This window comes from Myotis lucifugus, unplaced genomic scaffold (genome assembly GCF_000147115.1).
Source record: "Myotis lucifugus unplaced genomic scaffold, Myoluc2.0 scaffold_9, whole genome shotgun sequence".
In the NCBI taxonomy this organism is placed as follows: domain Eukaryota; kingdom Metazoa; phylum Chordata; class Mammalia; order Chiroptera; family Vespertilionidae; genus Myotis; species Myotis lucifugus.
The window spans coordinates 1,040,321-1,053,626 of NW_005871057.1; the positions used below are offsets into that span (position 1 = coordinate 1,040,321).

At 42.0% G+C, this 13,306-nt stretch overlaps 1 protein-coding gene across 1 annotated transcript in view; it reads left to right on the top strand.

The window, feature by feature from the left end:
• The first annotated feature begins 3,849 nt into the window (after positions 1-3,849).
• The window catches only part of ZDHHC17 (zinc finger DHHC-type containing 17), a 76,550-nt gene continuing 67,093 nt past the window's right edge, over positions 3,850-13,306 (top strand). Inside the window, exon 1 of the mRNA XM_006084038.1 lies at positions 3,850-4,020. Within this exon, the coding sequence (XP_006084100.1) occupies positions 3,850-4,020 (171 nt within the window). The remainder of the gene's footprint in view (positions 4,021-13,306) is intronic.

The window sequence follows — 13,306 nt, forward strand, 5'->3', positions numbered from 1 at the left end:
TAGAAGGAAAGGAACATGTTTCTTGGGACCAAAGGTGAATGTCCTTTCCACCGTTAATCCTGCACAGCAGCCCCTCATATTAAGGCAGCCATCCTTGTTATCGGGGTGTTCCTATTTGGAGCATTTTGTTCTTAAAGCCAAATTAAAAAAGGGAAGGTTCAAACTTTTTGGGGAAGGGACCCCACCGCTCCCCAATGGAGCTCGTCAGGGGTACCAATTTTTACATTTTTTATTTTATTTTTTTTTGTTTTGGAGCCAGGGGAGGACAGTGCAACACGTTACCCATCACACGAGTGTCCTCCCCTGTAAGTAAACAGTGCCCCCGCTCCAGGGTCAGCCACATTCTGCACCTGCTTACCTCTGAGTGGGTCGCCGAGCGAGTGCTAGTCCAGGCCTGGCAGCAGTTCTTGATGCATTCTTGTTTTTCACGACCCGCAGTGATGTGTGGATGGGCAGCGGCGAAGCTTCCGGAAGAGCCCCTGTAGTTTTTTTGCGGTTAAAGGATGAAGATCATCTTTGCATTGTAGTCGGGTGAACATAGAAGTCTGTACCCGGCTACTCTGCCGTAGAAGGCATTTCTGTATTTCTGGATTTTGATTGGTAGCATGTTATTTAGGAAGGTGTGAATAAAGACAAGCACTTAACCATGTCATATGTGAAGACTCAACTAGGCTTGTATTCATTACTTTATTTAATCAAAAAGAGATGGGACAGTTCCTTAGGAATATACCTGGGTCAGTCGCAATAGAAAAGGCTACTCTGGGTTTCCGACAGATAGAACTGAACAGTAAGACTATACCTTTTTTATGTTTTTGTTGTTGTTTGTTTTTTAACCAACGTGGTAACATTTTCTGGGATTGGAGAATATATCAAGGCCCTGAAAATAGGAAGTAGACAAAGTAGTTTTCAGATGATGGATTGAAAATGTTGCCAAGGAATTTTTTTCCCTTAAAAAAAATTTTTTTTAATTGATTTTAGAGAGGAAGGGAGAGGGAGAGAGATAGAAATATCAATGATGAGAGAGAATCATTGATCGGCTGCCTCCTGCACGCCCCCCCCACTGGGGATCAAGCCGGAAACCTGGACATGTGCCCTGACCGGGTATCCAGCGGTGACCTCCTGTTTCATAGGGAGATGCTCAACCCATTTTAAAAATTGGGTTAATAATACCTATCTCTTAGAGTTCTTGTGAGTATAAAATAGAATAATGTGTATAAAGCAGTCTTTAGAGACCTAGGCACATAGGCTGCCAATCAAATCTACTAAAGGTCTTGACATACTGGTGCTGTTACTTTGTTTTCTAACTAAATGGGTGATTATTTTATCACAGTGGAGGAAATTAGAGGCTATTTGTGAAAGGATGAACTGATTAGGGTGCAAATCCCAGCTCTGACTTGAGGCTAGTGGACATTTAACTACTTTTAGTGTCTTTGCTTTTAAGATACAGAGTCCAGACTACATAAGTCTAAGATTTCCTCAAACTTTAATGGTCTAATTGTATGTTGTGATTTTTCAAGATTCAAGCATAGCACTGTGCTGGGTTATATGGGTGAAACTAAAATAAATGGGGTAGTTTCTGCTCTCCAGAAGTTAATGATCTAGTTGGGAAGATATATGCATATGAAACACTTAACAGAATCCAAATAAGTGCTGAACTGAGTAGTGTAACCTACAAGGAGTGTCAGATTCCTGTCATCTAGAATGGTTAGAAGAAAGACTTTAGTGGAGAGATAGAGGCCATCATATGTTGGTCTACAGCAGTGGTTCTCAACCTTCCTAATGCCGCGACCCTTTAATACAGTTCCTCATGTTGTGGTGACCCCCAACCATAAAACTATTTTTGTTGCTACTTCATAACTGTAATTTTGCTACTGTTATGAATCATAATGTAAATATCTGATATGCAGGATGTATTTTCATTGTTACAAATTGAACATAATTAAAGCATAGTGATTAATCACAAAAAACAATATGTAATTATATATGTGTTTTCCGATGGTCTTAGGCGACCCCTGTGAATAGATATTTCACCCACTAGTACATCCTCAGGAAGTTGTCTCAGTTCTTTCCTAGAAAGGTTCAGCTGACTTGCTATTACTAGTCATCTATTTCACCCACTAGTACATCCTCAGGAAGTTGTCTCAGTTCTTTCCTAGAATGAGGCCACAGTACTCTCTTCTACCAGAGTATTATTATAGGGGCTGTTTCAACAAGATCTGAGCTTTGAACTGGATTGCCGAGATTATCTAGGGCTTTCATCTCTTGCTTGCTTCCTTTTCCCCAATTTGCCTTCTGTCTAGTTTCTCATTTTTTTAATGGTCACATTTTTTTGTTTGTTTAACATGTTCATATTCATGTCTCATTTTTTGTTGTTTAGAATATTAAACCAAAGTACTACTACATCTCTTGTCTTCACATCCTATATAATAAAAGCGTAGCATACAATTATCCCCTTGACCGAGAGTTCTTCCGGGAGTTCAACTAGGGGGTGGGGCTGGCCAGGGGAAGGGAGGGAGCACCTGGCGGCAGCTGGCAGCCACTAGGGACCCTACCAGTGCATGAATTTAGTGTACTGGGCCTCTAGTATTTTATAAAATCTATTTTTTGAAGCTTTTCTTTAGTAAATGTGATTTTGCCTTTTCCATTACTATTTTTTTTTGCCCTATTGTGTAGTTAGAGATAGACATGTTTATAGTCACATAAAATAACTCATTTGCTTTCAGAAAGCAGATATAAAATTACTTTGAAAATTGTGTTTCTCCTTCTGATAGGTTACTGACATGTTCTTTCCCTTTAAAATGTATCTTTCTGGCAATCTTTAGGATCTCATGCCTTTTATTCAGCAAAAAGGTTATAGGTCATAAAATTATAATTTAGATTTATAAATATTATACCTTAAGCATACTAACCACTGAGTCAATATATATAAAATGAAAATGCAACTAATTGGTTACCTCATGGGATTGTGGCAAAGCCAAAGTTGAAAATTACTGATCTGTAGAACCAAAAAATTATATTTAGTTGTGAAAAATGCCATTTTATTGTGTTGAATTTTTTGTTTTATTTTGCTCACTATTTTATTTAATTTGAGAGAATTATTCCAGAAGTATATAAGAGTTGACTCTGAAGTGGGTAGATATAAGAGCAGATAGGTTAAAAGTGTGAGGGCTGATGTTTGGCAGCTTGGGTTCAGATCCTAAGTTTGTCACTTACTAGCTGTGATCCTGGGCAAATTACAGAACTTGTCCCAGTCTTCCAGACTAAAATGAAGATTAAATAAGATAATGTATACAAAGTTCAGTTGTGAAGATTAAATGAGATAATGTATAGAAAGTTCTGTGGCATTTAGTAACACTATAAATGTTAGCTATTAATGTTGTGGTAAGAAGTTAATATTTCAAGCAATAGTAGTATACACATCTATCTATATATATAAAAGCCTAAGTGATTGTTTGACCATTTGACCAGTAGCTATGACATGCACTGACCACCAGGGGGCAGATGCTCAATGCACAAGCATGGAGACATGGAACAGACTGATGAATCTCAGAGGGAAGGGGGGTGGTGTGAGGGTGGGAAGAGATTAACTAAAGATCTTATATACATAGTAGGGGCCCAGTGCACGAATTTGTGCACCTTGAAAGGAACTGTGGGCCGCAAGGCTGTGATGGGCACAGGGGCGGGTCTTGGCCCACCCTCCGCGCCCCTGCCCGTCCCCTCCTGCTATGGCCTCTGGTCCCCTGTCTGCTGGCAGCCCTGCTCCTGCCGCTGCCATTCTTACGCGCTGACGGCCCCGGCCCCGCTTGCACCTGCTGACGGTGTGGAGCAATTGGGGCTGGTACCAGCAGCATGTGTGAGCGAGGCTGGGGCCATCAGCGGCTGCAAGTGGTGGTGGCTGCCCCGATCACCGCTCAGGAGCAGGGGGAGGTGGAGAAGCCCTCAGGGGCTATTGGGGCCGGCAACCACCACTTGCACCTGCTGACGGTGGTGAACGATCAGGACCAGCCCTGGGCGCTGGCAGTGGGTACAAGTGGCAGCTCTGGTGCCGGCTGCAGGTGTGAGTGGGGCCGGTGCCGGCAGCAGGTGCGAGCGGCGGCTGCTGCCCCGATTGCTCCTCAGGAGCAGGGGGCGGTGAAGAAGCGCTAAGGGGTGATCAGGGCCAGCAGCTGCCGCTCGCACCTGCTGATGGTGCCGAGCGATTGGGGCCGGCACCAGGTGCTGGCAGTGGGTGTGAGTGGGGCCAGAGACAGCAGCAGGTGCGAGCGACGGGCGGGTCTGCGGAGCGTGGGAGCAAAGAATTTTCAGTAACCACAAGAGACTCACCCCGATGATAGCAACCGGTGCCCCGGCTTGGTCTGGCGCCCCTGCTCACCTACTCCAGCATCCCATCGCGGCCGACGCCCACCATATTCTGCACGTCATAGCAACCGGTTGTTTGGTTGTTCGGCCGTTCAGTCTATTTGTATATTAGGGTTATATCTATCTATCTCTATCTATCTATCTATCTATCTATCTATCTATCTATCTATCTATCTATCTCTACCTATCTCTCTACCTACCTACCTACCTACCTACCTACATACATACATACTAGAGGGGTCCCTCGGCCTGGCCTGCAGGAATTGGGCCGAAACTGGACTGGTGTACGGATTCGTGCACCAGTGGGGTTCCTCAGCTGGGCCTGTGGGGATCAGGCTGAAATCGGCAGTCCAACATCCCCTGAGGGGTCCTGATTGCGAGAGGGCGCAGGCCAGGCCGAGGGACCCCACTGATGCACTAATTCGTGCACTGGGCCTCTAGAATTAGATATGGAAGCAACTGACTAATAGCTAACAAAATTAAATTTGATTGTCTGGGAATTGAGGAGATGGGCAGAGGACTCTTTTTACACACCTTTTTGCACTATTTAATTTTTTTAAAGATGTGTGCTATGATTTGAGGAGTATTTATTGAGCATCTAAGTATGGTCTTGATGCTTTGCTAGGCCACAAAGTAAAGAGGAATACAAAATAGGGCATTGCAAAGTCCTCCAGATCCCTCAGGATAGATGGTGAATGTGTGTACATGCGCACACATTTTGTTAAAAATTAAAAAGGCATGTGGATCTCTTTTCCTCCAGAGAGTATCCTAAGGGTATGTTAGACTAGTTAGGGTTAGTTAGTGAAGGGATCTTGATGTAATGTGTTTTTAACAGAACCCCCAACAACTACATAATCCAAAAAGGCATTATTTCAGTATCAAGGTTATGTGCAATTCTCTTTCAAAGCATCATCCTTACTAATAAAAGGCTAAGTAGTCGTCACGCCCTCATGTGTGATACCTTGACGCTGTCACAAGATGGCTGCGCTCACAGTGGAGGTGGGGTTTCCACGGCCCCGCACACCTGCAGGTGGGACACCCAGCTCTGGCTACCTCTTTTGGGCAATCAATCGAGGAGCCCCGGATGGGTGGGTGGGGTCTACCTCTTTGGGGCGATCAATCGCGGGGCTCCCACACTGTGAGAGGGCACAGGCCAGACTGGGGGAACCCCACCCCTGAGTGCACGAATTTTGTGCACCAGGCCTCTAGTCTAATTATATTATTACTAGAGGCCTGGTGCACGAATTCGTGCACTGGTGGGGTCTGGCCACCCGGGGGGAGGGGCCGCGGGTGGTTGGGCCAGCTGCACCACCCCCGATTGGGGGGAGGGGTGCTGTCAGGGGCGGGGCCAGATGGGGGGAGGGGCCAAGGATGGTTGGGCCGGCTGGCCCTGCCTCATGGGTCAAACTCCCTGTTGAACTCCTGGTCAAGGGGACAATTTGCATATTAGCCTTTTATTATATAGGATTTTATAATTAGGTTGTATTACAGATGGGTAATTCAAGAATCAAATATTAACTATTTTAAACTTGTTCATTTGAAAACTTGATTCAGGACAATATTATATTATAAAATATGCAAGTAAAATCTTCACCCAATGTAACATCCAATTATTGGATAATGTCTTCTTTTTAAAAAAATATATTTTTATTGATTTCAGAGAGGAAAGGAGAGGGAGAGAGAGAGATAGAAACATCAATGTTGAGAGGGAATCATTGATCAGCTGCCGTCTGCACACCCCCCACTGGGATTGAGCCTGCAAACCAGACATGTGCTCTGACCGGAAATTGAACTGTGACCTCCTGGTTCATAGGTTGACACTCAACCACTGAGCCACACCAGCTGGGCTGGATAATGTCTTCTATTAAAAAATCCTTAAAATAAAGCTACAGGCAGCTAATTTGAAAATGCAGTGGAACTTCAGCCTTCTGTGAAGGAGATACTGTGAAGAGCTTATTTTCCTGAGTTTTAGAGGGCTAAACAGAATATTTTTAGGTTTTGTTTCAAATGAATTACTCCATATTCTAGGGATAATACATACTGAATTACTCCATTTTCTAGGGATAATATATACTAAACTAGAGGCCTGGTGCACAAAAATTTGTGCACTCGTGGGTAGGGGGTCCCTCAGCCCGGCCTGTGCCCTCTCGCAGTCTGGGACCCCTCGGGGGTGACCACTTGCTGGCTTAGGCCTGCTCCCTGGGGGATTGGGCCTAAGCTGGCAATCAGACATCCCTCTGGCAGCCCGGCAGCCCTCGGGGGATGCCCACTTGCCAGCAGGGAGCAGACCAAAGCTGCAGTCGGACATCCTTAGCGCTGCTGAGGAGGCAGGAGAGGCCCCCACCACCACCGCTGTACTGGCAGCCATAAGCCTGGCTTGTGGCTGAGCAGAGCTCCTCGCTGTGAGAGCGACTGACCACCAGAGGGCAGCTCCTGCATTGAGCATCTGCCCCCTGGTGGTCAGTGTGTGTCATAGTGACCAGTCATTCCCAGTCTTTCTGCTCTTAGGGTCAGTTTGCATTATACCCTTTGATTATATAGGATAGAGGCCTGGTGCATGGGTGGGGGCCGGCTGGTTTGCCCTGAAGGGTGTCCCGGATCAGGGTGGGGGTCTCACTTGGGTGCCTGGCCAGCCTGGATGATGGGCTGATGGCTGTTTGCAGCTGGACACACCCTCTTCAGGGTGGGGGTCCCCACTGGGGTGCCTGGCCAGTCTGGGTGAGGGGCTGAGGGCTGTTTTCAGGCTGGTGAGCGACTGAAGCTCCCAGCCTCTTTTTTTTTTTTTTATTCTGGGATTTATTTACCTTCTATAGTTGTCACTACAGCTCTGAGGCCATGGCTGGCTGAAAGCAGGTATCTGGGTTTGTTTAGCTTCTGTAATTGAAACTCTGTTGCCATCACTGGCGCTCTAAGCTCTGAGCCCGCTGGCAGCTGAAAGCAGGTTTCTGGGTTTGTTTAGCTTCTATAATTGCAACATTGTTGCATCCGGAGCTCAGAGCTGGGCTGTGGCAGGCTGGGAACCTTGGCTTCCTCCCTCACTGGAGCAAGCAAACCTCCTGTTTGCTTCAGCTGCCTGGCTGCCGGCTGCCATCTTGGTTGGCAGTTAATTTGCATATCTTGCTGATTAGCCAATGGGAAGGGTAGCGAAGTTACGGTTAATTACCATCTTTCTCTATTATTAGATAGGATATGATAGAATTTTTCTTTTATAAGTCAGAATATTATAGTGTCTTAGGCTCGTTTTCATTATCAGTAGTATTGTTGAGGAAATGGAGATCATTGGGCTAAATGTACCTGAAGGTTTCTTTTTGTATACTATATATGTCAGGTAGCTTGTGTTTTTTATCAGTTGTTTTATATTAGGAAAAAAATCAAGTGAAAAAATGATAACTACTGTTTGAGATGTTACTGTTTTATACCTTTCAGTTTTTTAAAACAGCTTTCTGATTATGTACATTTACTAATTTATGCATGATTTAATGAGGGATGAACAAAACTGGTGACCAAAACTATCCTCATTCTCATGAAAATAAAATAAAATAAAATAAACTCTTCTGTGAGCTGAAGACTGAAGTTGTTATTGTTAGAATCCCCAGCTTTCAAATATCACCAACCCTTTTAAAACTTTCTTGGGGAAAGAAAGGGAATTTACTGGCTCGTATAACCCAAATTTAGGATGGCAGAAGTACAAGTAAGCTCTGAGCTGAGAAGATCACCAAAACTGTCTTCTATCTCTTCTCATCTCTGCCTTTCAGCTTCATTTTCTTCTAGTGCAGAGCAGCTTCTTTCTTCTGTGTACTGGGGTTTCCGATGCCAGCATTTTTTTGCCATACATCTCAAATCTCAACTAACCATTACAAAGGGTCTGCATATCTTCCTTTATTCCATACCTAGATTGTGGGTTCGATCCCTGGTCTGGGTACGTATGGGAGGCAACCAATTGATGTTTCTCTCTCACATTGATGTTTCTTTCTCTCTGCTTCTCCTCTTTCCTCTCTGAAATCAATAAAAAATATTCTCAGGTGAGGATTAAAATTTTTTTTATATAAAAAAGCAGTATAGTACTTACAAAAATTACATGTAATGGCATGAGAAAATATGAGGGAAGAATATAAAATATATGAGTGCTATGATTACAAATCACATAAAATATATAAAAATTTAAGCAAATAAATTTTGTATACCAGTGTTCAAAGAGATTTGCAGAATTAGGTTCAATTAAAAATCGCTTCCTCCTAAAAACATAATTCCCGTCTAATAATGGGGAAAAAAAGCCCACAAAGACAAATTCCAGTTGAGGGTCATTCTACAAAATACCTGACTAATTCTCTTCAAAACTGTCAAGCTTATAAAAAACAAGGAAAATCGAGAAATTATCATAGCCAAGTGGAGCCTAGGGAGCCATTATAACTTAAAAATAATGTGGTATCCTAGATGGATCCTGGAATAGAAAAAGGACATTATATAAAAACTAAGGAAATTTGAATAAAGAATAGACTTCAGTTAATAATAATATTTCAGTATTGGTTCATTAATTGTAAAAAATGTACTATGTCAGTGTTAGATATTTATATCTAAACTATCTAGAACTTAAACTATCTTAAAAATGTTTATTTTTAAAGAGATAGAGATAATATACATACAGAGACGTTTTTGTGTGTGTGTATAGACATTTGTTGATCAAATATTTGTGGAAAGAAAAAAGTATGCCAAATTTATGCATATTGTTACAAATATGTGTATACATATGGATTAATGCTAGAAGGAAATGAACTAAAAACAAGTTTTTGAAGAAACTAGAAGATAATGAACATTTTCCTTGTCTAAATTTTGTTGGAAGCAAGCATTGTTAATTTGACTAGAGGCCCAGTGCACAAAATTCCTGTATGGGTAGGGTCCCTAGGCCTGGCCGGCAATCAGGGCCGATCTGTAGGGCTACTGGTAGGGTGATCAGGGGCCCCCTACTGGCCCCTGCCTTGGACGGCCTGGTGCTGCCCGCTCTCTGGCCCTGCCCCGCACTGACCAGTCGTTCAGGTCATTCCGCCATTTGGTTGATTTGCATATTAGGGTTTGATATAGATAGATAGTTTGGATTGAGGAAATGGTACTACACTATGAAGAGAACCTGTGCCTCAAGTTGGACTCTGATATTAGATGCAGCATTCATGTACTGTTAGCCAAGGATCAGGGACCACAGCAGAACACATAACATGTAAGAGACCAGTTGCATATTGGAAAAGAAAATGGAAATCTTTCCATTATATAACCACATCATTTTTGTCCAGTGTTCCCTTAAAAGAGGATGGATGCATCAAATAGGTTACTAAAGAATTCTCTCTTGAGTTTAGTGCCATCTGCTGGCACTATTAATTAAAAACATTTTTAAAGGAAGTTATTTTATGTATTATGTAGCTACTGGCTTCCCTTGTTATTCATTATTCACTTGGTTATAAAAGTTTTATGCTTATGCTACCTTTTTCATTATATATAATCAATATTTCTTTTTAAAAAATCCTTATGGTATCTCTAGAATTTAGTTCATTACTTTCTTTGGTTTTAAGATGGCCTCACATTTGGCCCATTGATTTTAGTTAGGATTTAGAAATGAATCAAGTACACAGAGACCTTTTTTTCCTTTTCTATTTTCTTCTTGTCAGCAGCCCTACATAGTGTTCTAATATTATCTTGTACATTTAATGGAATTAAATTTCAGCAGCAACATTATATAATGAAGTACATTTAGTTCCTTGAATTAGAGTCCAATCTATTAGAATGATACTAACAGCAGATATTTACACAGGGCACATCATAAGCATATGGGTAAGCCCTAATGGCTTGCTAATTCACCTGTGTATATGGGCTATGCACCAAAGGCATGTGTCTTGAAGGTAGCATGTATATGCCCTAGAATTTTATTGACTTGATTTCGCTTCCTCTTTTTTTGTAACATTTAATTAATTTACACATATTTTTTAGATTACATAATACAATTTACATATATTTGCCATTGTATTTTTCTTTGAATTGTCTTCATAGCCTTTGCCCATTTTTCTTTCTTTTTTTTTTCAATCTACAATTATTTTTAATGAACTGTAGTCTGCAAAGCAGTTGCAAATATTTCAGTCTTTGGAAAAAGTACATATTGATAGAGAATAAGAGTAAACAAAGATACACTTTTTGTCAATTTAATGCCAATCTTTTTGTGAAGTTTTGTAAGGGTTACCAGTCTACTCTTGACACAATCTTCATGGCCACTCTCTTTTTAGAGTGAATTCATTTTTTTACTTCATTATACATGCTCCAGAAACTTGGGTAGGATTGATATTTTATGACATAGATTAGATTTCAAACTTACTTTATTAAAATCATGACTTTTTAACTGAGTTTTGGTGTCAATTTACACAGAATGTCTATACTATATTGAGTTCAGAAAGGAAAGTTTTAAGTTCTCTTGAGGACCTTTTCAAGTCCTTCATAAAAGAACCCTATTGCTTTTTCTGGAGTCTTTACTAAAGAGCTTTGTTGTCCAGACTAATATCAGAAACCATAAAATCCAAATCTACCTATTTTTTCTTTCTTTGAGTCTACTAAGGAAAAAAAACATTCCAATGCTACCTTGCAAACCCAAACTATCGTTCAGGCTTCAATGTCTAGAATGTTAGTTTCCATGATTTCTGTTCTATTTATCTAAATCACTATTTTTCTACTTAATTTTTATTTTTTTATTTTTTAATTAAATCTTTATTGTTCAGATTATTACAGTTGTTCCTCTTTTTCCCTCCCATAGTTCCCCTCTACCCAGTTCCACCCACCTTCTGCCCTTACCCCCCTCCCCACTGTCCTCATCCATAGGTGTACAATTTTTGTCCAGTCTCTTTCCCCACCCTCCACACCCCTTTCACCCCCAAGAATTGTCAGTCCACTTCCTTTCTATGCCCCTGATTCTATTATATTCACCAGTTTATTCTGTTCATCAGATTTTTTATTCACTTGATTTTTAGATTCACTTGTTGATAGATATGTATTTGTTGTAATTTTTATCTTTACCTAGATGTGGTATCCTAGATGGATCCTGGAATAGAAAAAGGACATTATATAAAAACTAAGGAAATTTGAATAAAGAATAGACTTCAGTTCTTTACCTTTTTCTTCTTCTTCCTCTTCTTAAAGAATACTTTTCAGCATTTCATATAATACTGGTTTGGTGGTGATGAACTCCTTTAGCTTTTTCTTATCTGTGAAGCTCTTTATCTGACCTTCAATTCTGAATGATAGCTTTGCTGGGTAAAGTAATCCTGGTTGTAGGTTCTTGGCATTCATCACTTTGAATATTTCTTGCCACTCCCTTCTGGCCTGCATAATTTCTATTGAGAAATCAGCTGACAATCTTATGGGTACTCCCTTGTAGGTAACTAACTGTTTTTTTCTTGCTGCTTTTAAGATTCTCTCTTTGTCTTTTGCTCTTGGCATTTTAATTATGATGTGTCTTGGTGTGGTCCTCTTTGGATTCCTTTTGTTTGGGGTTGTCTGCACTTCCTGGACTTGTAAGTCTATTTCTTTCACCAGGTAGGGGAGGTTTTCTGTCATTATTTCTTCAAATAGGTTTTCAGTATCTTGCTCTCTCTTTTCTTCTGGCACCCCTATAATTCGGATGTTGGTACGCTTGAAGCTGTCCCAGAGGCTCCTTACACTATGTTCGTATTTTTGGATTCTTTTTTCATTTTGCTTTTCCGGATGGGTGTTTTTTGTTTCTTCGTATTTCAAATCTTTGACTTGATTCTTGCGATATTCTGGTCTGCTGTTGGGAGTCTGTATAATATTCTTTATTTCAGTCAGTGTATGCTTAGTTTCTACTTGGTCCTTTTTCATATCCTCGAGGTTCTCATTAGATTTCTTGAGGGTCTCATTAAATTTATTGGCGGTTTCTAGAAAATTCTTGAAAAAACCTTATAACCGTGGTTTTGAACTCTATATCCGGTATTTTGCTTTCCTCCATTTCTGTCATTTGTGACCTGTTTCTTTGTCTCTGCATTTTGGCTGCTTCCCTGTGTTGATAGGGTGGCTTTCTGTGCTAGGTGTCCTATAGGGCCCAGTGGCTCAGCCTCCCCAATTTCCTGAGGTGGACACTCTTGGTGCACCCCTTTGTGGGCTGTGTGCACAGTCTTGTTGTAGTTAAGCCTTGATTGTTATAGGTATCACTGGGAGGAATTGACCTCCAGGCCAATTGGCTGTGAGAATCAGCTGTGTCTGCAGTGGGAGAACTTCTGTGCTGGAGACACCCTTCTGGGGCAAGACTTGCTTCAGTGGGGCTTTGGTGCTCACTGAGTCTGCCCCCTGAGTGTGTCCCTTATGGATCTGAGGAGTTGTAATCTGGATGGTCCCACTCTGACCACTGGGTACACTGGTTCTTGGATCTCTAAGGAGGTGCTAATTTAGCCTCTGCCTGAGGCTACCCAGCAGGAGCTATGGAGAGATCTGCAGATTCCTCTTCTTTGTTTGGGGTTTGGAGATGCCCAGATGAGGCCCAGCTGTGAAGCAATGCAAGCTGCTGTGGGGCCTTGGGCCTTCTTTTGGATGTTCTGGGTCCCTCTGACCCAGCTGCAGTTTGTTAAGTAATTTTAGATTGCAAAGGGCCAGGTCATTCATATGCAAAAGGCTCTGCGCACAGCTTGTGTGGGGAAGGGTCTCAGGGAATCAACAGGGCGGAGCAAACAGCTATGGCTGATCCTCAGCCCTGCCCTAAGAGGCCCCGGGTCTCAGTGTCCCTCGGTAATCACTGCAAGCACCTCTGAGAGAAAGCCGCCCTCAAGTTCTGCCCCCTGCCAGACAGTCCAGTTTATCCCCGAATGAGTCTGGGTCCTCAGAGACTTGCCCGGAACTGGAGTTCAGAGCAGTCGGGAGCTTAAGACTCCCTCCCGATTAAAAAAGACAACCTCGTCCTCAGTTG